The sequence below is a fragment of the Macaca thibetana genome, chromosome 8 (assembly GCF_024542745.1).
Source record: "Macaca thibetana thibetana isolate TM-01 chromosome 8, ASM2454274v1, whole genome shotgun sequence".
In the NCBI taxonomy this organism is placed as follows: Eukaryota; Metazoa; Chordata; class Mammalia; order Primates; family Cercopithecidae; genus Macaca; species Macaca thibetana.
This window is the reverse complement of record NC_065585.1, coordinates 66,300,984-66,327,968: the sequence shown is the minus strand read 5'-3', so window position 1 is coordinate 66,327,968 and position 26,985 is coordinate 66,300,984. Positions and strand designations below refer to the sequence as shown.

The 26,985-nt window shown below is 34.3% G+C and overlaps 1 protein-coding gene across 3 annotated transcripts in view; it reads left to right on the top strand.

Moving 5' to 3' along the window:
* Positions 1-26,605, top strand: part of PKIA (cAMP-dependent protein kinase inhibitor alpha) — an 87,104-nt gene extending 60,499 nt beyond the window's left edge. The window contains exons 1-4 of one of the 3 annotated variants that reach the window (XM_050802332.1): positions 15,455-15,550; positions 16,776-16,851; positions 21,778-21,955; positions 25,133-26,605. In XM_050802332.1, coding sequence (XP_050658289.1) covers positions 16,837-16,851; positions 21,778-21,955; positions 25,133-25,212 — 273 coding nt within the window. In that variant the 5' untranslated portion in view covers positions 15,455-15,550; positions 16,776-16,836 and the 3' untranslated portion in view covers positions 25,213-26,605. Of the gene's footprint in view, positions 1-15,445; positions 15,551-16,775; positions 16,852-21,777; positions 21,956-25,132 lie in introns of those variants that run through there. The other 2 variants (XM_050802334.1, XM_050802333.1) reach the window with 2 other exon arrangements.
* Positions 26,606-26,985: the final 380 nt, after the last annotated feature.

The window sequence follows — 26,985 nt, the reverse complement described above, 5'->3', positions numbered from 1 at the left end:
ATTTTCTATTTATCTTTTCATACTTATTTCTCATTGTTATCAAGTTAAATAGGTTTTTGGAGTTTCAGCTTATATCTACCATCATGCTAATGTTACCTGTTAATAAGAGTCAATTTTCTTAACAAAGAAGAATAAATGTAAAAAGGTTTTAAATGTTGTAGGTCAGCTCTGTTCCATAGAAGTTTCTGTGATAATGGGAATGTTCTCAGTGCTGTCTAACACTGTGTCCATTAGCTTTGTGTGTTTTTGAAAAAATAAATGTAAATTAAATTACATTAAAATTTCAGTACCTGGGTCAAACTAGGCTACATTTTAAGGGTTCAGAAGCCACATGTGGCTAATGAGTGAACTGTGCAGCTTTAGATGGTTAGATAATGGACCTCTACTGTCCCAGGATTTTGTCTTTGACAGTGGCGTAGTGAGATATTCTATGTAACAGTTATTCTGGCATTAAAAAGAAAAGTTAACTACCATTAGACTCAGCAATCACATTACTGGTTATGTACCTAGTGGAATATAAATCATTCTATTATAAAGACACGTGCATGCAAATGTTCTTTGCAGCACCATTCACAATAGCAAAAACATGGAATCAACCTAGCCGCCCATCAATGATAGACTGGACAAAGAAAATACGGTACATATACACCATGGAATACTATGTAGGCATAAAAAAGAATGAGATAATGTCTTTTGTGGGGACATGGATGGAGCTGGAGGCCATCATCCTTAGCAGACTAATTCAAAAGGAGAAAACCAAATACCATATGTTCTCACTTATAAGTGGAAGCTAAATGATGAGAATTCCTGAACACAAAGAAGGGAACAATAGACACTGGGGCCTTTTGAGGGTAGAGCATGGAAGGAGGGGGAGGAGCAGAAAAGATAACTATTGGGTACTAGGCTTAGTACCTGGGTGGCAAAATAATCTATGAAACAAACCCCTGTGACATGAGTTTACCTATATAACAACCTGCACGTGTACCACTGAACCTAAAATAAAAGTTTAAAAAGTTAACCAAAATGTAAAAAAAAAAAAAAAAAAAAAAAAAAAAAAGGATAAAGGAAAGTTAGTTATTTCTAACTTTTCAAAGTAACCTATACGACTACAATTTATATCCTAAACTACTTCTTGACATAAATGTTCACTTTATGGTGAGGTTCATTGTCCCAAAATGGCACATAGCAAAGTATCAAGAGGTATCCTTATTCCTAATATGCTGTAATAGAATGAAGACCTTATCTGGTCTTTAGTGTAATTGGATATTGATCTGTATCAGTCTTCATATTCAAACATATTCAAAATTATCTGCTAGTCCCATGATGGTTGTCTTTGTTTCGTTAAGCTAATATCAACATGTATAAATAAAGTTTTGATTTTTTTTCTCCTAAAATCTCCTATCTGTCCATGTGGAAATGCATCTCTTACTGTTTCCCCCTCTTATAAGCTCTTCTTACAATTTAATATTCTTGAGTCTTATTTCTCCTACCTCTAATTACTTAGAATTTTATTTTGAAAAGTAAGATATCACTGATAAGCCCCTTTTTAGTCTTTTTATAGATGACTTATAGATGATTGAAAGATATTCCAGACAGTGTGTTAAAGTAATAAATAATACTCGGTAATCAGAAAACCCGAGTCTTAGTCTTCACCTATAAAAATGAACCATGTGAATTCAAGTAAGTCATTTTATATGTAAACTTTATTCTGATTCTAAAATTGTTATGATCATTTATAAAATTCTGTTTCACTTATGACAAGTCACAAGCCTATAAAGGTTTTAAAATCTATTTTAAAATTATGAAGACTCAAATATTTTCCCCTGAATTTGATATTAAACTGTAATCATTCATCTTCACTTACAGCATGCTGTAGCTGCAGTTAATAGAAAGACAAAATATTATGTCTTAACATTGTGTACTTGTATGTTAAATGAACACTTTTCTCTAAGATCATGTTCTACCTAAATTATTGATGCCTTTTTCACATTTCCAGTTCCTATGTTGTTACAATCAATCACTTGTAATAGAAAAAAAAAAAAAAAAAAAAATCAGTCTTTTTTTTCTGTTTGCTAAAAGCTCTCTTTGGAATATCAAGTTTTAAGTTATTAATACAACAAACTTTGGAAAATAAGCTCTCATAATTTCCAACATTAATGCTTTGCTTGACTGGCTTTTAGAACACCATACTCTCACAGTTTTCTTCCTTTTTCACTTCACATTTCTTCCTGGTCTCCTTTGTGATGCCTCCATTTCTTAGTGTTTATTGCTAGAGTGCCCTAAAACTCATTCCTGGCCCTCTACAGTTTTCTGTCTGTGCACATGAGTTTTATTCTGCCATTGCTTCAATAGGCAGATGACTATGACTCCCAAATTCATACCTCTAGCCTTCACCACTCACCCAAACTTGAGACTCATAATTTCCATTTCCTACTAAATATCTCTACTTTATATATCACAGACACTTCAGAATTAGCAAATACTATGAAATAGTTTACTTTTTTCTATCACTTTCACTCCAACTGTTTCCATCTCCATAACTCATCCAGTTGCTCAAGTCAAAAGCTTTGGATTCATCCTTAAACTTTCACTTTCCCACAGTTTCTACATCTAGTCCATGAGAAACTCTTCCACCTCTAACTTTAAAATCTATCCTGAATCCCTCTACCTCTCACCGTCTTCACCCTACTGCAAGCCATCATTGCTTGCCTCACCTAGTGCAACAAGCAGTCTCTTACAGGATCTTCCTCCTTCCCCTCTTGCCACAGCCCTTCTAGTTTATAACCAGTACAATAGCCAGAATAATCTTCCAAAGAAATTTAAACCGGTAACATTACTGTCCAAAACCCCGGCTCCCATCACTTTTAAAATAAAAATTAAACTGCCTTCTTTGACCTACATGGCCTTAGTCAATGTTCATTCTGCCTTACTGTCCAAACTTATTTACCACTTTCCCCCTCACACTCTCACCTCCAGAATGTTTTTCCCTAAAAGACTTTTCCAGCATCAGGACCTTTGCACTTGTTATTTTCTGAACCTGGAAGACCTGTAAGATTCCTCAAAATAAGATCTCAGAAGATAGTTGCATTTCATTTTGTGGAGATATTTGGTGAGAGACATTTTGGAAAAGATAGATACATTTTACTTTGGAGGGTATTTACACATTTAGCCATGAGCAAGTTTATTGAATAACAAATACAAAAATGATAGAGTGAAAGTGTGTATTTTAAAGACAGAAATCTGAGGAATTGTAGACATGTGAGTTACACCAATATTTAATGCATGAGAATCACCCGAGGTGAGTTCCAGACAACCATTTCCACCCATAAAGATTCTGAACAGGAAATCAAGAAGGCCTGGGGACCTGCCTTTTGACAAGGTCTTCAGGTGATTCTGCTGCATATGGTTTTACAGACAACCCTTTGAGAAATACCAAGCTGGTATACTTGTTCAGATAAACATGGGCTGGTGCAGAGCACCAATGGTATGCAATTGACCAGCACATTATATGAATCCTGAGTGGCCAAAGATGAAGAGAATCCAATAAATACCACTACAGATACTATCCCAAGCACTCTTGGCATGGAGACTTAAAAATCCATTCACAGACATGAACTGTTAATCATTGAATTGTGCTATATAATTTTTTAAGTTGTGAGGTATTAAAATATTTAGATAAATATTATAAATTTTGTCACATATTTTATTGCTATAAATGATGCATACATATGTCATAATTATAAAGATACAGAGCATATAGATATAGATATGTAAAGAATATGTAATCTAGGCTTAATTATTTAGCTGATACTGCATATTGTCTTTATAACTTCCTAAAGAACCACTTGTAATATTTTTAGGAAAAAATATTGTTTTTCTCCATTCTTTACCACTTTCCTTTCCTCATCCTCTTCCTTGTCCTTTCCCTTCTTAAACAATTTAGTCCAAAAGCCATTCGATGAGGCCTAGTAAGCCTTTGACACCATGGGCAGGGTGGGTATACAGGGGATTGCAATGGTTGGGCATTGGCTATTAAAGCCCAAGAAGTAGAAGGAGGGTGTCTGCATGGAGAAGCCTAGTGTGAGATATTGAAAGTTATTGGAGGGAGAGGGGCATCTACATGGGGGAGTGGCCACAGCAACCACTCAATACAGATAGTTATAGTCTGTGCTAGGTGGGGAGAATGTTGTATGGGGTAAAAAAGTGGTAGTAACAATAATTTGTTAAAATACAGGGAGACTGATCTAGTAAGTGAGAATATTAAAAACGAAGGTAATCAGTATTTCTCATTGTCTGAGGAGGAAGTTAAAGTATAATATAGGCAAAAGCTAGAATGAACTCTGGTGGTGGATGAAAATGGGGGAATGAAAGTGCTGGTTTTCAATATGTATAGCAAATATAGAATTAAATATAGATGTAAAGTATATATGTGTGTGACTATAATGTAGATGAAGGTGTTTTCACATGTATGTATGTATTTCTATATACACATAAATCCCATAGCTCAGTCTATTGCAAAGGCCTGGGGCAGCTATTCCCCAATAGCAATGAGCACACCTAGTGTCCAGATCTTGGTGTCTATATACAATTCTCCTATTGAAGGAACCGGAGCTTTCTGGAGAAATGTCTGATTCAGAGCAGAGAAAGCATAAGATGACCCTAGAACATACTGTTCCAAGAATTAAGAAACATATCAAAGAATGATGGAGAGATGTCAAAGGACACATTGGCCAAATTGAAGGAATTTCCCCTGGGCAAATCTTAAACAGTCTGAGCGTCAAAATAAGCAATAATAGAAACTCATTATAGTTAATTTAATAAAATGGTCAGTGAGTTTATATCAATATAAATAAATTGAATACATTATGTTTGGTGAGAAATAGGATATTTACATAAGCACAAAGTATCTTGTCACAAAATGTATTAATATTAAAAAAGAAATAAATAACTTTACAGTGGAGAGGAATGGCACCTTTTAATCAAATGAGTAAAATTAGTATCCCAATAAGGGTACAAATTAAAAGTTTGCCCAAGTTGTCTATTGATAGAATGTGGTGAGAATAGAGCTTCACTGACTTTCCTGCCAAAGAACTCGTCTTCTGAATCTAATCATGAGACAAACACAAACAGCTAAATCCTACAAAATAACTAGTCTGTATCTTTAAAGGTTTTAAGGGTATGAATTTCAAGGGAAATCCAAGAAAAATTACCAGATAAAAGAAATTAAGAGAGGACAACTCAATGAAACGTGATTTCAGGCTAATCCTTTTGTTATTGAGGGCATTATTGGGATAATTGACAAAATTTCAACAAGTCTGAGGTTTAGACAGTACTATAGTAATGTATCAGTGTTAATTGTCAGATTTTCTTGTTAATAGTTGGATATGTTTGTAGGAAGTGTTTGGGGTTGACAGCTTACTCTCAAATGGCTTCAGAAATAAGCCATTTTTACTGTATTTTTTACTGTCATTTCAACGTTTCTGTGTGAGATTGTATTTAAAAAATTATGAACAAAAGACAAGTCATCCCTGAGTCAGATAATCTTTCTTCAGGCAGCTAGTATAGTTAAAAGCTGTTTACAGTGCTAGTCAGCTTCTAGTCTACTGGTACTAATCTCTCTTGCTAATACCATGAATTCCAGAAATCAATCTTTCTTTCTTTCTTTCTTTCTTTCTTTCTTTCTTTCTTTCTTTCTTTCTTTCTTTCTTTCTTTCTTTCTTTCTTTCTTTCTATCTCTCTCTTCCTTCCTTTCTTTTTTTCTTTCTTTCTTTCTTTTTGAGGCTTTGGGATTTTTTTCCTAATGATGTTTGCATTAGTCCATTCTCACACTGCTATAAGGACATACCCAGGACTGGGTAATTTATGAAGGAAAGGGGTTTAATTGAGTCACAGTTTCACATTGCTGGGGAGGCCTCGGGAAACTTAAAATCATGGTGGAAGGCACCTCTTCACAGGGTGGCAGGAGAGAGAATGAGTGCAAGCAGGGGAAATGCCCAACACTTTTCAACCCATCAGATCTTGTGAGTACTCACCATTACAAGAACAGCATGGGGGGAACCACCCCCACAATTCAGTTACCTCCCTCTTGGTCCCTCCCACAACACGTGAGGATTATGGGATCACAATTCAAGATGTGATTTGGGTGGGGACACAAAGCCAAACTGTGTCAATGTTTTTTACTCTACAAATATCTATAAAATTAGTAAAGTTCTCTGTATTACAATAAAATCAATAAGATTCATAAGAATGAAAATAAGTTCTTCAAGAATTTTATATATTTCTACCTGCATTCAAATTGGAATAAATGGGCATGAAATTCATAAGAAAAACAAACCATAAGAAGCATTCACACTCACAAACTCAAAACAGTTGAACATGTTTACCCTGTAAGAGGGCGATGGTAAAACAGCAGGGTAACAACTATATGTCCAAACAGAAATGCGACCTTTTAAATCATCCATGTCAGGCCAGGTAACAACTGGGCAATTCAGCAAACAAATTTTAAAAAATTCCTGTATTCAATGATTTCTTAAATCCACACTTAGAAAAATTAAAAACTTGTCTTTAACTCTCAGAATCCTGGGCACTTATTAGTTAAAGCAAAGCTGTTGTCCTATTGGCCTATACCTGGTTATAAATAGCAGCAAGACATGAGAACACCCAGGGACACTGAATGGGCTTTCTAAATATAGCTTTTTCTTACTTCAAAGGCCTTTTAGAAGAATACCACACTTAATGAAAACTTGCCCTTTATGAAGGGCACACAGACACTAAGGTCAGCAATTTTTAGACCTCAACAAGTTTTGAAATATTTCTTTAGTTTGAGAATCCACATTTTGGAGGCATGAAAACTGAAGTGCAGAGAAATTAATATTTTTCCCAGCATCAGATGGCAAGCAAGTACTGTAAAAATTATGGCATTGAATCCCCTGTCTTCTAATCAATTTAATGCCGCTTGTAACAGGTTGCAGTAACTGCTTATTTTCATTGCCCTCAACACCACGTTCCTTCTATGCCTCATCCGTCTTGCTTTTGTGAGAAGGATGATAGTATTACCTGCAAGTATTAGCTGTGAGAAATATTTTTCAATTTTACTTTTTTGTAACTCACTCTTGAAATGCTGTTTCTGTGTTAAAAATTTGTGAGAACGTTTTCCTTTCTTCTTTAAATGACTCTGCTTGCATTTGCACTTACAGGTGAATTACTGTATAACGTTAAGTATAAAAACACATTTTAGTAGAGGAGATTATAGTTGGAGACAATAAGGTGGGGACTGGAGTTGTCATACCTTAGAGGGAGATGGCAGAGAGAGACAATGTTGGCTGGACCTAATCTATTCTAGCCTTCCTTAACCTATTTATGCCTAGTGTTCCATTATTGGAACGCTAAACTTGTGGGAGTCATTTACATCCCACTGCTCAAGGTCGTCACCAAAGTCTGACTTTTCACAAAAGAAATTTGCAAACTCCGGCATCAATGGGTTAATTGAAGTCCCAGAGTGATTTCTGTTGTTTGCATTGCCACAGGCGAGGGAATACAGAAAGCAACAAGATTTTTGTGTTTTCCCATTTCATATTAATTTCCTAAGGATTTCTATAAGACTTGAAATATATATGTAAAACAGCTTATTTTTAATACTCATTTGCATTTTAACATGTTGATAAGTAGCATTTAAACTCAATAGTTATGCTTAACCCTGTTCTATAATTTCTAAAAGTACTAGGAAGAGTGAGAGTGTGTGTGTGTGTGTGTGTGTGTGTGTGTGTGTGCTGCCTTTGCAACCAATAAAATAAAGCTCAGTTGAAAAACAATTATTTTCATGTAGATAATAATCAGATTTGATAGTGGGGCCAGCAATTGGTAAGTTTAAAAGTCACCCTACGTGACTTATATATGCAGCTGGGTTGAACACCTCTATTCAGATGAAGCACTTAGTTGGAAGTATAGCCAAGCAAGGCTATAATTTCACATCTGAAAACTGTTTTATCCTGAGTTATTTGCATAGTGCTTATTCTATGTGTTTATAGTGTCTTTGGTTGTGTTATAAGATATTAAAAGTTGGTGTGAATTAAAGAAGTAACATACAATGATTAAAGCCTAGAAGATAAGCACCAGATCTTCTAATTATCACTCAAATGAGTTTGGTTGACACAAAATATTATGGGAATTAGACACAAGCATTGTTAATGCATAATGCTGAAATAAAAAGTCTTATAGTTATGTAAATATGAAAGACATTCTAATTTGTACCACAAGGTAATGAATTCAAGCATTTTTATTTTTAAGTATTTACTTTGTGCCCTGAATTGTTCATAAAACACTTTCCTAAAATTTAGAGTGCAAACTAGAAAATATAAATCTCAAGTAGTTTGTATTGTAGTCAAAGGAAAGATTTTGAGATCCTTTAATGTATCAGTTCACAGAAACCTCTTCATCAGATGGATTGGTATTTATTTGTTAAAATTAATGTTTACCATTTTAAATAGTTTCTTGAACATTCCTGGTAATGGAATAGAGTCATAATAACAATTTCTAGTCTTGATAATAGAGTCAATAGTAGAGCTGCTCATATTGATTGCAACTTTGATAATATACAACGTGTCATGATTTTTCCAGATAACAACTTGTCTCTTGGCCAAAATAAATACACATATTGTTTATCTTGTTACCTTATAAATTTTTTTATTTTGTTAATATTGTGATTTGATCACATCTTTTCACTAATATTTAAAAATAGTTCAGTGGATAATCTCATTTTGAACTGTCTATTGATTGCTATATTCATTATATATTTTATATACATGGGTATATTTCTCATTAGCCAAATGAATACTTTCTTATTTACACTTACATTTAAATCACATTTCTGTTCTTCAGTATTTTCTTTTCTCTAGAGCCTATTCTACTGACTTAAAATAGCCTGAAAAATTTGAAAATTATATTTAAAACAAGTGTATGGAAAATCTTTGAAATAACTTATAACAGTGTCAGAGAAAAAGAGGATTACACATTTTACTGAAAAGTATTCCATTAATAAAAAGATTAACAAAAAATTCTAACAACATTCAGACAGGTAATAGCAATGAAAAACATTAATTATGATACTGAACAATTACATTTGCAAAAAATGCTATATAGGAAATTAGCATCTGCAGAGAAGATATTATAAGTTGGCAGTGATTATGTGTAGATTTAAAATATGTTGAAACATGGTCATGGCAACTGTTTTTCTTTTTGGCTGAAAAGAGGCATATTGAAGTGTTTAAGCACTTTTTCAGTTGGAGTAGATATTTAGACACTACAGAAAGTGCTTGCAGAATAGCAGATATTAACATGTGTATGAAATATGTGTTTTTAATTAATGCATTGTCATTCATTCAGAAAAGATCACCGAGTTTAACTTAAATATAGCATTGTGACATATTAAAATGGCATTCTTAGACTTTCCATGTTGCTGTTCCTTTTGCCTTCACTAAACAGCACTGGCCTCTCATTTATCCAAGTTAGAAATCTAGACGCAATTCCAAAATTGTCAACCTAGAATCCCCTACCTTCATGCTTCCCATTCAATAAATCACTAATTTCTGACTCTCGTATTTCACCAGGCAGTCTTCTCCACTGTACCCCTGCTCTCTTATTCTCATGGCCTAGCGTCTCTGCCTCAACCTGCCAATCGAAGTCACTTCTAGTTCATTATGAGCAGGGTCATTTTTGAGCTTTCCCCCATCCTGGGCAATTGCACTTTTGGAAGCTCCATACGACATTTTATCAAATATATTAAAATGTACCAAATCACATATTTAATATAATTTATTACATAACTAAGTAGGAGATGCATTTTATGAGTTGTAATATTAGTGCTGATAATATTAAATAAACATACTTTTAATCTCAATTTTGCATTTTAAAAAGTACTTTGGAAACCTTTTTTTAGGTGTCAATATTTTTCTAGGTCTTCTCAAGAGAGTGTGCTTTTACTATCACAAGGCAAAACAGCCCTGACAGTGAGGCAACTGAATATGAGGACCATCATCTGGATAATTAAACCAGATTTGTGGGAGATGGAATAGGAAGTCTTTGTAGAACAAATACAGAAATCAAGAAAAAGATGGTGGTGTCATTAATACTCTGCATAGCAGATCATAATATTCAAAACCCAGATACTGTTGAGATATCAATAGACTGTCACCCTATGGAGTAATACTTCAAAACATAATGTAAACTACTTACATATTTAAAAAGAAATATTGATGGCAAACCATTAACAGAAAATGAAGTAAGTTTATACCCCAATGCAAATATTGGAAAATGGTAACTGTAAATGGTTGAATCACCTACTAGTTTCATGACTTAAGATTTCTAAACCTTTATTATTTAATCTTTAAAAGTGAAATAATGAGAATACTATTTTGAGAGAGTTCTTAAGAAATTTAAGTTATATACTCCATATACAAAGAGTGTGATATCTGGCACATATGTGATATTTATTGTTGTTATTGCTATTATTCATAAGGCACTATTAAATCATAGCAGTTTTGCTATTCTTATGGTCAGTATTATATCTTGGAACAGACAAGAAAATATTACTGAACTTGACTAGATCCTTTTTGTGATTTTAAAGATGAAAAGTTAATATAAGTTATTTTGAGAACTGTGTCAGTGTTCTAAAATCCTTTGAAAATCTAAATATTTATTTAACATAGGAGGAAAACTCATAGATAAATGAGAGGTTATAGATTTTAAAAGTATCTTTCTTCCTTGGACTCTTACAGAGCCAGTCAAGGAAAAGACAAAATAAATAATTTGGCAAGTGTTATATAACAAAGAACACCACCAGCCCCAGGCCCTTAATGCGTTTGCGATTTTGATATGAATAAACCCTGCTCCCCTTTCTGACGTCAGTACTGCCGCTGACTGGGTAAGACATTGGTCAAGTCGATTAACCTCTCGCTGCTTTTGTTTCTTCTTTTGTAATGTGCAAGTAATATTACTTGTCACTTGCCAACCAGCAGTACTTCTGCAGCTAATTGACTGTCTCAGCAGGGGTATTGCAAAGATTAGCAGATAAATGATTTATAATCCCTTTGAAATATTAAATAAATGAATAAATGATATAAAAAGCCGTAACAAGAGAACAGAACAAATTATTCTATGCTTTAATTTGCTACTTTCATCTTATATATTTGATGAAAAACTTAAAAGAGGGAGCCATCAACAAAGTGAAAATAGGTTAGATTACTCGGGACTCTAGGTGCTTTCTATTGCTGTTATTTTAAAAAGTATTTTGTTATCATTGTGAATATAAGAAAAGAAAGTGCTAGAGATCATAATTGCATTTATCTTCTTAAGTTTATAAAAAATATTTTATTAGACAGGAAAATGAACTGGGTAAGAATAAGGACACAAGCTCTCTTAGCCTAGTTTTACTATGAACAACTGTATGACCTCGATCAAGTTACTTACACAAGGAGGATCTTGAGTAAGATAATCAAGAACAATCTACACAATACCTTTTGTGGATTTAGGAGCAAAATACAAAACTCTGTGCCATATGTTGCAGTGGATTTGAAAATCAAAGACCCAGAAATATAATATAAAGAGGTCAACGTGAAAATAATAAATTCTCATATAAGACAGAATTAAATTAACACAATAACAAAGTTATTTATTCTACCTGGAGATGGAGAAAGAGTGTAACTGGGAAGATGAAAAAGGTTGAGAAGACCAACAGGAGAATACCAAGAGTATTACATGTGCTGCTGTGATTGGACCTTATTATGAACAGAAGGGATACTGTGAGAAACGAGGCTAGTAAAGTAGATTGGCTTCAAACTCTTAAGGGCCATCAAAAAATTGAACTATGTTTTGTGGGTTCCTAGGAACAACTGAAGATTTTTGAGCACTATTTATGTTTTATAAAGTTAATTCTGCTGACCCTTTAAAGGGTAAATTGGAGAAGAGATTTAGATAAGTTGAGTTGTTAGACTACAGTTGCAACAGTCAAGAAAGAGATGATGAAGGTTGTTGCCAGAAGAATGGAATGAAGAATATTTAAGAGAGATTGAATAAATGGAATTAACTAGTGAGTTTTGAGAAATTATTGGATGTGAAGAATTAGTGAGAGGGAGTAATTGAATACAATTCTGAGATTTCTATTATTGATACCTGAGAAAAAAGTGGAGATATAAACAAAATAATAGAAAGAATGAACAGTTTTGTGAGCAGAGGTGGAGATGAGGAAAGCAAGAGATCCCATTTTGAATATACTGAATTTGAGATTTTTAAAGACATCCATAGTGGAGTATTTAACAGTCAGTAGAAATTCTCTAGTGAAGCTTTAAAAAAATATCAGGTCCCAGAATTATAGATTTGAGTAGCATCAATTCACAGGTGGCAGTTAAGGTTATTAGGGTAAATGGGATTACCAGAAAGAGCATAAAAAACAAAAAGGAGAATAAAGATTTATTTTAAGAGATAAGTAGTGGGAAAAGCAAGAAGTACAGGAAGATTATAAAGCAGCCAAAAGACTACAGTAACTACGGCAGCCAAGAGAGAAGAACATTTCAAAAAGAAAAAAAAGACCAGGTGCGGTGGCTCACACAGGTAATCCCAACACTTTGGAAGGCCGAGGTGGGTGCATCACCTGAGGTCGGGAGTTCGAGGCCAGCCTGACCAACATGGAGCAACCTCATCTCTACTAAAAAAACAAAATTAGTTGGGCATGGTGGTGCATGCCTGTAATCCAAGCTACTCAGGAGGCTGAGGCAGGAGACTCTCTTGAACCCGGGAGACAGAGGTAGCGGTGAGCCAAGATTGTGCCACGGCACTCCAGCCTGGGCAACAAGAGCAAAATTGCAACAACAACAACAACAAAAAGAACAACAAAAAAACTGCCATGTAAAATGCTATATACAATTTGATATGAATGACTATTGTGAAAAGACTTGCATTTGGTGAATAATCTGTAGTGATAGTTCCTGGGAAAACAGTTCTCCTTAGATATATGTATAAAATTACAAGGGGAATTAAAAATAAAGCAGTGTAGAGGAAGCAGGGAAAACTAGTATCTACCTCTTTTCCTATATGGGATTAAATGAAATAAAAAGAGATGAATGTCTTAAAGAACATACAGGATTGATTGTTCCATTGCACTCCAACCTGGGCAACAAAGCGAGACCCTGTCTCAAAAAGAAAGAGAAAAAAAAGAAAGAAAGAGAAAAAAATACAGAGTTAAAAGATAGAAGATTTTATAACAGGGAAAATGTAAGCAATTTGAAAGATGTTAAAGAAGTAGCTGAAGTAAAATCGTGACTCCAGAAGCAAGAGGCAGAATTGAAGGAATGATAATGGAGGCGAAGATAGAATCAAGAGCACCAGTCAGGTATTAATAATGGTGGGCAAAAGGACTCTTGAATAAAGAGATGGATGACTTTAAATGTGACAATAAAGAAAGAGGATTGAAGATGAATGATGACCTTGGTCTCCACAAAGTTATTAGGTAAGATTTGCTATGGGGAGTAAGAAAGCAAGATACAAATAAAATTTAAAGAGCATAGAAAAAAAAATTGTTTTTATTAGGGATAGTATAGGGGTAAACCAGAAATTAGTATAAGGATTTATGAGTAGCTTTGAGGTCATTGCCCAATTATAAAAATATTTTCTAAAGAAAGATAATACTTCTAACATTTTAAACATTTACAGGTGAAGTTTCTCATTTTAAAGTTTTTATGTGTTAAACATTGTAGGGGGAAAAAGTATTTGAGTCTGATCTAAAGAAAGTTTGAGAGGAGAAATGAAGTAATGTTGCCATTCGGGGAGGGGGGGAAAGGCTGACATTTGCAGGAATTATGCAAAAGCAAGGCGGGGGTGGGCAGGGAACTGCTGGCACTTTTGCACTAAGCAAGTCAGCGGCACCAAACTTTCCTAGTGATCTATGTATTCTGCACCCCTACACACTCACAACTAGTATTTTTTTTAGTGCCAGGCTTACCTAAGAATGTACTTGATGCAGCAGTAAAAAAAAAAAATTCATTTTCTTGAATCTCGACCTTTGAGTACACATCTTTTTAATATTCGTGTGATGAAATGGGACATCTCATGAAATACTTCTGTTGTGTATCAAACACATGGTTATCACAAGTAAAGCACCTTGTGCAACTGTGGGTTGAGAGCTGAGCTAGACACTATTTTCTTGGATCACCATTTTTACTTGAAAGAAGTGACAGGCAAACTGCAGTTGTACAAACTTGGACATTTGGCAGAGATTTTCTTGAAAATGAACAAAGTGACCTTGTCACTTCTAGGAAAGCAAAATCTAACAGTATCTTTTGCCAGTGAAAAAATCTGAACTTTCAAACAAAAGTTATAATTTTGGAAAACTTCTTATCTGCCCCTGTGAATTTGTCAGTTTCCCAATTCTTAAAGACTTTTCAGATGAGATAGGTGGTATTGCTAACAAATGTGATATTGTATAATTAAATGTGCTACCATTTGGGAAATTTACATAACCCAGTGTACCAATATTTTCCAGATGACCAATGTCTGATAGTTTAAAAAAAAAAAAGGAAAAAAATGTGTGGACAAAAGACCATTTCAAACTGCAAGAAAGACAATGGGAACTTTCTAAAGGCAGAGTATGGAAAGCATATTCATATGACTTTAGATTCCACATTGAAGAAAAGCCACAATTATCTGAAAAAGCTATTAAAATTCTCCTCACTTTTCCAGCTAAAATAATAATATCTCTGTTAAGCCAGATTCTCTTATATACTTCAACTAAAACAACATATTAAGAGAGACTGAATGCAGAAGCAAATATGAGAAGCCAGATGTCTTTTATTAAACCAGACATTTGCAAAATTAAGCCAGAGAGTTACAAATGTAAATCAATGCCACGCTTGTCACTATTTATTTATTTTTTTGCTTTGGAGAATATATTTTATTGTCATTAAATATTTATATAAAGTGTAATGGGTTTATTAATAGTATTTGAGGTGAATTAGTAATTATTTAATTTTTTCAATTTTTCTAATTTCCGATATGTTAAATATTGGTAGATTTATCCCTGGCAAATGAAAGCTAAGTGGAGTTCTTCATAATTTTTGAGCATGTAATAGATATCTGAGACCAAAACAATTCAGAAATACTAATGTAGACCAAGCATTAAACACGTAGTAAACTGCTCAAGGGCTTTAAACATGCTTCCCATGATTTCACAAAGTCAAAGTTGAGAAGTTGTATAATTGCATTTTGTAACAGTGGAATAAGGAGAATTTTCTTTCTTTTTTTTTCTTTCTTTCTTACTTAAATCATAGTATTCAGATTAAAGAGAAGTCTTCAGTGCATGCTAATGACATTCTCTCCATTCTTTCCTCCAAGTCTGTGAGTCTCATTTCATGTGTCCCATTTACAGGAGTAAAATTAGCATGTTATCCAGTCACCATTTGGCTCATGACTCAATGTCACTATAAAAATCATTTTAGCAACATCATAGTCCCAACTTCTAGAATCCATCGATGTGGAACACTTCAGTTTGTTTAACGTAGGAGACGTAAGTACATGCTTTTCATAGCCTCTTGAAATCTATCTAAATCTATAAATTCTACTATAGTAATACCTTTTGCTTTATTCACTCAAAAAATTTGTGTGTATGGAATTTTAAAAAGATAGCATAAAAAAGGAAAACACAGATCATGAGTCTCAGTTTTGAAATCCATTATATAAAGAATTTGTAGAGCAGCAATATTGCTTCTGTTGCTAAAGAGTAAGAGAGTGAGGCTGTTTTAAGAATGGGGAAAAGAAAGAGCAAGCTTATTTCTAATTCATAGATTTTGATTGAATTTTTAGATGTCAGGTTTTAGAGATTTATGCTTTAAAATTTAATACAACTTTAAATAGTTCAGTATTTAAATAATAAAGTGTCCATTTCCCTCTTTTCCCTATCCCATAGGGCCGAATATTAGTATAATTGCATCTTTGGTATAACTGGATACAAAAGAGTAACACCATATTACCTTGTCTGTATTCAATACTATCATTTGGTTATGTCTAGAAAATTCCAATTATAGCAACATAGACAGGAAACTCTAGTAAAGAGTCAAAGTCTACTTTTAATAAGTTTTCCAGATTTTTTCCTGATTATTTTTATAAAGTCAGAATATGTGCTACTTGCTGGTCTATTACACTTCCATCTGCTGCTGACATTTATCTGGCTTTTTTTGAATTTTGTAATTTTGGGGGGTGAATATCTGTCAACCATAATTTTTATGGCTGTTCTCCAGAATTTCAAAGCAGAAGTACAAGTCATCTATACAGGTATACTTGACGTAAAAGATATTTATCTCTTGGAGTCATATCACTAAATTAGCAGTATCTAAATGCTTGACTGAAAAAAAAAAAAAAAACCATAACCACCATGCAGGTAAAAATATCTATTTTTGAGCACTTAAGGGGAATTAACTAAAAGCACTATAATCATAGAGAAAATCTGGAGTATACAATATATATTTTGTTTAAAAATGTAATTGTATGCTTTCCTTCATTCACATATTTGGTGTGTGTTGTTTGTTAGCTATTGTTCTTTTATTGGAAAATAGACCTATTTAGAGAAAGAAAACATAATTAGCAATGAAATATTACTTTTATAACAATAGCTATTTGTATTATAATAATTATATTGGCTAGTGTAATTGGATATCCATTACTTAGTTTCCATGTTACTTTAAAGATGCAGAATTGGATGCCCATTGAACCAAAAATATATTTCAACTTTACAGGAATAACCTCTTCTCACAATTGTCCACATTGTCTTTCATTCAATTGAAATGAAAGCTATATATGAAGATTTTAAAAGTAAGCACAATATACTTTTATGTCTCTCATAACCTCATTTCTTCCTTCCTGTGTTCATTACTTGGGAGTGGACTAAATAAAAATTCAGAGTAAGTTGTTGGTTACCCTCGTACAAGTAGGATTGCCACCAGGATCTTTTAAAAATCCCAAATAGATAAATCATAATACAAGACACTTTCGTTTAATATATACATTCCCATGGAAATTTTTACCACTTTCTCTGCCTCATTTTTGGTATTTCAAATCTTTTAAAAACTATTTTCAGCAAGGAGAATTAGATATAAAACCCTACAAGGGTATGTATTATTATGGCAGTTAGAAATGATAATGGCAAAAAACAGGGACCTTTATTGCAAAGTACACCGCCCTTTACAGAAAACCCAAAGACATATACCCATAGTTTAAGTCATGGTAATATGTATGATTTCATGGTTATTAAAATCTCTGAGACTTATTTTCTTCATCTGAAAAATGAGGATTTGTTTTCCTATTTTACAGCATTGTTATCAGATCAGAAATAATAGCACTTGTGCTTTTTTAAGCCTATTTGTTTCTTTATTTGTTTTTTTGAGATGACGTCTCTCTCTGTCACCCAGGCTGAAGTGCAGTAGCCCAGTCTTGGCTCACTGCAACCTCCGCCTCCTGGGTTCAAGTGATTCTCCTGCCTTGGCCCCCTGTACAGCTGAGATTACAGACGTGCGCCACTACGCCCAGCTACTTTTTGTATTTTTAGTAGAGACGAGGTTTCACCATGTTGGTCAGACTGGTCTTGAACTCCTGACCTCGTGATCTGCCTGCCTTGGCCTCCCAAAGTGCTGGGATTACAGGCATAAGCCACCATGCCTGGCCTAAGCCTATGTTTTTAAAAGCTATAAAAAGAGACTAAGATTGAAAATTATTGTGAAAAGAGCTTGAATATGTCTTGTGACTCTACCTCTCCTTAAATATTTATAAGATGTTTTTGCTAGGTTGATGTGCATGTTCAGTTCTAAACCTTTGAAGTAATGTAGAAACCAAACACTGTGTTGGTTAATGGTAATGCAGATAATGAAAATATCTTTACCACTAATAACACTGAATTATTCCAAGGTCCAAAAACTTTATTCAAACTCTGACTTACTCATAGACAGGCTGCCTGGTAAAGTAAAAAGTGTGGGCAGGAACTTTGCAGACTTAAGTTCCAAGTACTTAATTCATTAACTATGTGAATATGGGCAGATTAAATTATTAACTATGTGAATATGGTCAGATCACTTGAATTATCTGGTCCTCAGGTTCTTCATCTATAAAACTTCTAGACTGAAGTAGATGAATTTTTAGGATTTAGTAATTTAGTACAATCAGGAAGCAGGAAAGTTTTCTGTGGTCACCGATAAAAGGTGATTAATATATTTCTTCCTCATTGGTCAGTTCTATTTAACATATTCTTATTTAACACTAGCAAACAACTCTGCTAGAAATTGTATGTGATTAAAATATTAACAAAATGCAGTTTCTGCCTTATTAGAACCTGTAATGGATATCAAGGGAAAGAAATGAGGGAAAATATATTCTCCAACATGTGTCATGTTAATGGGCAGTGGGTAACGACATTAGAGGTGGAAGGAAATAAAATCAATAGCATGTCTTAGAAAGACAGGTCAATTCATCCAAAAAAGAAAGAATGGTGATTATACTGAGAAATGTTGTTTGACAAAGGAAGAATTTTTAGAGAATTTGTAACAGATGTCCTGTATCTTCTCAGAGGAAGATGCAGAGTCGTCTCTTAAGGTAGGTGGTGTCTGGTGTGTAGACTGGAAAGGCTTTGGAATCCTTCCCAAAGAGAATAGCATAAGGAAGAGTCAACTAGAGGTGAACCGAAGAATTTCTGGGCAACTCCATCCAAGTGTATACTAATAATAGAGCCAGAAATTTCTAGTTGAGCCAATTGGCACAATTTTGTGACTTTTTCTGGTAACACTCAACCACCCAGTACTGAGATCAGAGAAAATATACTATAGTGTTTTCCCAGCAGTGAAGTGTAGGTACAGAAGTAAAGATAACAATAGATCAAAGGAACTTCTTGATGCTAATAAAAAAAACTACATAAAGTAGTGCGTAACTGATTCAAGTAGGGCTGGACCTAGAGGAAACTAAAAAGTGATTCAAGGAATTAAAGACAGCATCAGTATAAAGAATTGGTTCATTGAGTATAAGAGAAAAGAGAAAGAAAAGGTGGCTGTGACGAGAGGAGAGAATTTCCAAATTCAGAATTTTACAAATGAGGTGGTTTTGGTTTATTTTTGTTTGTTTTGCTTCCAACTTTTATTTTAGGTTCAAGGGGTACATATGCAGGTTTGTTACATGGGTAAATTGCATATTTAGGGGGGTTGGTGTGCAGATTATTTTATTACCCAGGTAATAAGCATAGTACCCTATAGTTTTTTTATCCTCACCCTCCTCCCACCTTCCATCCTCAGATAGGCCCTGGTGTCTATTGTTCCCTTCTTTTGTCCATTTGTACTCAGTTTATATGTGAGAATGTGCAGTGTTTGGTTTCCTGTTCCTGCATTAATTTACTTAGGATAATGGCCTTCAGCTCCATCCATGTTGCTGCAACAGACATGATCTCATCCACTGTTGATGGGCATTTAGGTGGATTCCATGTCTTTGTTATTGTGAAAAGTGCTGATGAACATACGTGTGCATGTGTCTTTATGGAAGAATGATTTATATTCCTTTGGGTATATACCCAGTAATATGATTGCTGGGTCTAATGGTAGTTCTAAGTTCATGGAGAAATCTTTAAAATGTTTTCCAGAGTGGCTGAGCTAGTTTATATTCCCATCAGTAGTGTAAAAGTGTTCTCTTTTCTCTGCAACTTCACCAGCATCTGTTAATTTTTGAATTAATTAGTAATAGCCACTCTAACTGGTGTGAGGTGGTATCTCATTGTAGTTTTGATTTGCATTTTTCTAATGATTAGGTTGGCCAGTTTTTCATATGCTTGTTGGCCATGTGTGTATCTTCTTTTGAGAAGTGTCTGTTCATATCCATTGCCCATTTTTAATGGAGCTGTTTGGTTTTTGCTTTTATTTATCTATCTATCTATCTATCTATCTATCTATCTATTTATTTATTTATTTATTTATTTATTTTGAGATGAAGTTTCACTCTTTCCACCCAGGCTGGAGTGCAGTGGGCGTGATCTCAGCTCACTGTGACCTCTGCTTCCCAGGTTCAAGTGATTCTCCTGTTTCAGCCTCCTAAGTAGCTGGGATTACGGGCACCCAACACCAGACCTGGCTAATTTTTGTATTTTTAGTAGAGACGGAGTTTCACCATTTTGGTCAGGCCGGTCTCGGACTCCTGACCTCAGGTGATCCACCCACCTTGGCCTCCCAAAGTGCTGGGATTACAGACGTGAACCACCGCTTGTTGATTTGTTTAAGTTCTTTTTCAGTTCTGGATATTAGAATTTTGTCAGATGCATAATTTGAGACTATTTTCTGCCATTCTGTGGTTTATCTGTTTACTCCGTTGATAGTTTCTTTTGCTGTGCAGAAGCTCTTTAGTTTAATTGTGTCCCCTTTGTCAATTTTTGCTTTTGTGGCAATTCTTTTTGGAGTCTTTGACATAAATTCTTTGCAAGGGCCTATGTCCAGAATTGTATTCCCTATGTTTTCTTCTAGAGTTTTTACAGTTTTAGGTTTTACATTTAAGTCTTTAATCAATTGAAATTGACTTAGTCTTTGAATTGATTTTTGTACATGGTGAAAGGAAAAGGTCCAGTTTCAATCTACATGTGGCTAGCCAGTTATCCCAGCACCATTTATTGGAGAGTCCTTTCCCCATTGCCTTTTTTTGTCAATTTTGTTGAAGATCAGATGGCTTTAAGTGTGGCTTTATTTCTGGGTTCTCTAACCTGTTTCATTGGTCTCTTTGTCTGTTTTTGTACCAGTGTCATGCTGTTTTAGGTTACTGTAGCCTTGTAGTACAGCTTAGAATTGGGTAGTGTGATGCTTCTGGTTTTTTATTTTTATTTTTCTTAGGGTTGCTTTGGCCATTTGGGCTCTTTTTTGGTTCTTTATGAATTTTAGAATGATTTTTTTCTAATTCTGTGGAAAGTATCATTGGTAGTTTGCTAGGAATAGCATTGAATCTATAAATTGTTTTGGGGAGTATGGCCATTTTAATGATAGAAATGAGAGGGTTTTGAGTAATCAGTTTTTATACCTTTTTACATTTTATTTCCAAGATTTAATCAAGAGTATATGTTACTCCTCTCAAGTAATGACTCACTGAGGGGAGCGTAGGGGCTGTTTTTCTGGACTGAGAGCAGTACTTGATCACTGAAAATATTTAGAATTGCTGGTGCATGGTGCATAGTGGTAATAAAAAGCAAACTGAATTTTGGTCCATTTCGTTAACAAATTATACAGACAATGCTCTCACTTACTGCTTATCCCTAGGATGAACTACTTTTCACTCAACGCCCCCCACCTGATCGCAAGTTCTCTCTGGAGTTGAAGAATGACTAAAATGGTATTAGAGAAAGATAATTTTATAATGTAAACTAAATGTCAACAAACTATGGCATGTAGGCTAAATCTAGCCCATTCCCTATTTTTGTTAATAAAGTTTGTTTATAACATTTGTTTTACGTATTGGCTGTGGCTGCTTTTTTACTGTAAGGACAAAGTTGAGTAGTTGGAATAGAGATCATGTGACCCTAAATATGTACTACCAGGCCCTGTACATTAAAGGTTCCCAGACCTTTGATTTAAATATTTAGGATCAGAAAAGGCATTACTTGTTTTGTGAACCTGCAAACAGGACAGTTGTTTCACATTCATATACTAGGTTGGTAGTTTAACAGTTGTCTTTGTTAAATGTTTAGCATTGACTACCATTATATTTACCTATTAATTTTACTTTCTTTTGTAGTCCCTGCTATGTGGATATTTGGTAGCAATGACTGATGTGGAAACTACGTATGCAGATTTTATTGCCTCAGGAAGAACAGGTAGAAGAAATGCAATACATGATATCCTGGTTTCCTCTGCAAGTGGCAACAGCAATGAATTAGCCTTGAAATTAGCAGGTCTTGATATCAACAAGACAGGTAAGTCATCTGGCACACATTTCTCTGTAAGCATGGAATGATTTGCAGCATTTTACTAAGTGGGATTGAGGCACTAAAGTCATCTTTGAAAGTAATCTAATATAAAGAGTTTTAAACAATCTAAGGCAAGATGAAAGTCTGAGACTAATCTCTTAATCAATCCTGCTCTATTTTCAGTGATGTCTCTTTAGAAGGCTTCTCACTTAAATGCAGAGTCCTTAATCTGATTTTATTAATGCAATCAATAAAACACATGGTATGTTTTTTTAAAGCCTAATTTCTACAAAAGCTGAAATTGCTTATGTACAGTATTTAACTAAGTTGGAGCGCCTACCTTTGACAATATTGGCCACCTCTAACATTTACTAGATAGATATTTAACAAGATTTGCAGGTAATTCTGATAGACTTCAATTCTAAAAACAATTTTAGAAAAACAGAGTCTCCAGGGCTAATTTTATTAAGAATGGAAGTAAAATGATCTGTTACATTAGTAAGTCTTAGGTAAAAGGGTCTTTGATTTCCCATTCCAGATAGAATGGGTTTGTGAAAAATATGTCTCCTTACTGGGTCTGGAATTCTTACCCAAGGAGTCTGTCTTCATTAATGAAAAAGAAAAACAAGTTTGATGGATTAAAATACTTGACAGTTTTACTTCTGAGTATTAGAATAAGTTCCCTGACAGTTCCTCCACCCGTAGCTTTTGTAGGTATCAAAGCTGAATGTGTTTCCCTGAGAAGACTTGTGTAAAAATAACCTTTAAAAGTGAAAAGAATTCACGATTAGGGAACCGTGATATTATGTGCATGGAAAGCACTTATCACAGTTTCTGACTCTTAATTATTCAATATGTCTTCGCTGTTAGAATTTTTAAGGTAAAACATTTAGATTATTAGAAAACGGAGTCAGAGTATATGCATATATAGATTAATGAAACGGCTCAGCAACATTACTTTAAAATACATAAGGACAGTATTTTATTCAATGGCTAAAGCTCGGTACTTCTCAGACTGGTCTTTTCAAATTCAGATTAATAATAAAACTTTAACGTTACCACTTTGGAATACATAGACCTGTGTGTATCTTAGGTTTCATTGTTGTGCTATTATTGCTACCAGTAGTTACTTCCCAGAACAGCTCTGAGAAAGATGGTATAGGAAATTATTCCAATTTGGTAACATGAGATGGATAAATACAGTTTGCTGCAGTCTTGCATAATATTTATATTTTGTTTTTCTTACACATATGCTATTTTAAAGAGTCTGCATTAATTTTAGCCACTCTTAATATTAGGACATTTGTATTCATAGTGTAATTTAATTTCTTCTTTTTCTATTTTTCCTGAAGTTGAGAATTGTTGGTCCTAAGACCATTTTATTTTCCTGAAAACATATTAAATTATTATAAATTACTTAAATAATAAATTGAAATTTTATATTAATAAATGTAAATAAAATAATTTTATATTCATTATATTATAATTAATTTAAATTATCTTTATACTTCCAAATGTCTTCTTTTCTAAATATTTTTGCATGCTAATTGCAATTCACTAGGCTCTTGCAACATTTGCTGTTTCTCTTAAAATTATGAAGTCCAAAACCAGGAACAGTATACAAAGCAATAACTTTGTTTATTCTAAGTACAAAAACTAATAACTGCATAACATGAAGATCTAAAATATAAAAAAAGACAAATATATAATGACAAATTCAATGTCACTAAGAATTGTGAAGAATTTCCTTTCTAATTCATAAATGTTTCAGCTTCATTTTAGTTTATACTCAACAATATTGTTGCTTCATGTTTACTTTTATTTGTTAATAAGCATCTGTTTAGCAACAGTCTCTATGTTTGCAGCATAATGCTAAGCCCTGAGAAGTGTCCCCAGACACCTAGAAGGTCCCAAGCCCCATGGGAGTCAAGTTCCTCATCTTGTATTTATACAATCACTTTCATCCTGAAATATTCTACTGTCTTAGAGATGCCCTAATTTGACTTCATTTCTTTGGTTACCAAAAGCTTCTCCTGTTTATCAAGTTCTTGTTGCATGCTAATTTACACATCTCAGAACCAGGCCATCTGTGCATCATGGGAGCCTCTCATAATAAAATAGTGCATGAAAATGACATATAATGTCTGGTCATACCCTTGGTACTGCTTTACAAGAAAATATTTTTATGTAGAAGAATTGATTTTAATTTTCCTAAAGATTTAATGTTGTTAGAGTACGGTGGGGTGCTTCGTGTGTACTTGCTAAGAGTAGAGGAGAAACTGCCCTATAACATTATGGTCCAAAGAATAGAGCAGCCCACTTACCTGCCTTTATTTGAATTATGATAACAAACCCTTAGCAAATATTGATTCGTTTATATTATTGCAACACCTGAAAACATTTTGTCCACCAAGTCATATTGGCTGCCTGATAACCAAATATCTCATGCAGATATTTGAATCTTTGAGTCTGAAATTGCCAACAGCTTGTACTTATATAATGTGACCTAATATGGAGTGAAAGCATTGAAATGTTTGCTATACCACTGGCTAAGATTGCTACTGAGGGTGCAGTTATGAGGCTGGTTTTATTAGAATTGTGCACATGTTCTCTAAGGGCAGACCAGAGGCCATTATAACTATTTGACAAGGGACTGGCCAGCTGACATAGTGTCCTTTCATTTTCCACTATTGCTTTTACTTTGAACTAATAGAACCTCTGAGAAATTAGCTGGGTTATCATCAAGTGCTATAAAAAAGAGAAAATACAGTTTTAAAATATTTCTTCAAATAAGACAATCAGGCATAAAAACGTAAACATGCTCTCACTTCTGATTTCTACTTAAAGACATTTCTGATTTCTGCAGCCTGTGAAACTATATCTAAGTGACATGACCTGGTCATGAGATTTCTGAGCTATTTATCCAAAGCTTAGCTGATCACTAACTACTCTGAACATTTGAATATTATTTTGTTTTTGAGCCATGCTGTCCCAAGTTCACAGAATTGATCAGTCCTTGAAAACTCCAGTGGTGAACTGACTACCAAGAAAATATACTTTTCCCTTCAAGGGTTTCGGACCTCTTTAGTATTTCTGAAGTTACCAATATGACATACTGAGAGCTGGAAATAAAAGCAATCATTTTTATTTTGCCTGTGTTCCGTTTTTGTTTTTCTTTTGCAGAAGGTGAAGAAGATGCACAACGAAGTTCTACAGAACAAAGTGGGGAAGCCCAGGGAGAAGCAGCAAAATCTGAAAGCTAACACCCCACTTTGACCCTCGACCACACCTGACAATGTCTCAAATCTCCAGGAGTGTCTGGAATGCATTTGTTTCCATGAGTGAAAAGAGGAAAAAGAAAATGGCTGTGCTGCATTGCAGGAACCTGCTCATTATCATGTTAAAAATGAGGGCAGAGGCTGTGGCTGCAGGCAGACTTTTCCCTACCTCTGTCATTAGCAATGGTTGAAATCATGTGGCTTGTGTTTGGGCGTCATTTTTGTATGGATCCTTTCACTTGATCATGTGACGAAATGCTTATAGAGAGTAGCACCGACCTAGATGATGATTCTTCCTGTAGCATCTGGCCCCTCACAATGTCAGAGGATTTAATTGTGTCTAATTGCGAAGGGTTGATTGAACCCCAGAGTTTAAATATCTCTGGCTCAAGTGTTCACCCAGTAAAAGAAAGATCCAGAAAGCACTGTTTTTAGCATTATGTATATGTGTGTTACTGCTGTGTTATTTACACTGTTTTGTATTGTACAATATAGATGCTCAGCACTGCCCCCTTCTCTGATTGCTTATGAAAAACAAAATGATGTGCATTACTGTGAATTTTTATACCACTCATTTTTAAAAGGGCTGTCTTTTTATTTTAGTTTTCCATACTGTGGTGGTGTACACAGGATAGAACACCCTTTTTTAAAACACAGTCTTTCCCCTTGCTCATTATATGTTGATGAGTTGTTTAAGTCTAACAGATTCATCAAGACTCCATTGCTTTATTATACAGACATTTGAAAATATCCATTAATGTGAATATCACCTGAATTCAGTCTGTTTGGTGTCTGCACAGACTGGTATTCAATCTATCAAGTTTGTTTTATTCTCAAGTGGAGAACTTCTCCCACCTAATATATATATATATATATATTTTAATTTATGAGAATTTTGGACAATTGGAAAGGTAGAAAAGAAAAGCCAAGATCATACTAAGGACTGGAAATAATTTGTTCTATGGAATCAAATTTCTCACAATGCTGTATGATACTATTTAAATTTGGAGGACAACTTATCTTCACTAAGCTGAATAAGGTGGAGAAAGTAATCTCCTTGCAATCATGTGGACACCAATCACAAAAGTAAAGCCCTGGTGTTGTGTTTTCATGTCTTTTTTCAGCCCTCTCAGATCCAAATGTTATTATGCACTTTTTAATGTTTGTAAACTTTTACTAATAATTAGAGTGAATTGCATTCTGATACAATAATGATTATCATTAGAAGCTAACAAAATTCTCATTAATACTGTGTTTGATGGCCTCTGCTGTGTTTTAACATCGTGCTTCTTATATGGAAAGTTTTTGTGAGCTGTGTAATCCCTCTGGTCAGTATTATGAAATCATTTGTCAGTGGTAATAAATAAGGAACCAGTAATATGCCAGTGGTTCATGAATTACTGGACAAATAGCAGACAATGGGAGTCCCTTTACAGTAACAAGCCCACTTAGCTGTCCTTGAGGGCTTAGATACCATTCCACATGAAGTAGTTAGAGCAGCATTTCAATAGGTAATTTGTGTGGTTGTGCCAGAAACTCAGCCCTACTATGTAATTACATACAGGATAAAAGGTAAGTCTGCTCACATCTCCTTCTACAGAACATTTCAACTGACTGGAATAAGGGCATGGGTTGCATTTAGTACTCAATCAGATATTACTAGAAAAAAAGTTAATAATGTGAGCCTTTCCGAGAGCAGAAAGAGGAAAGATTAAATTTTGGAATGCTTCCTTCTGTCTAATCCATCAGGGGCCAAAA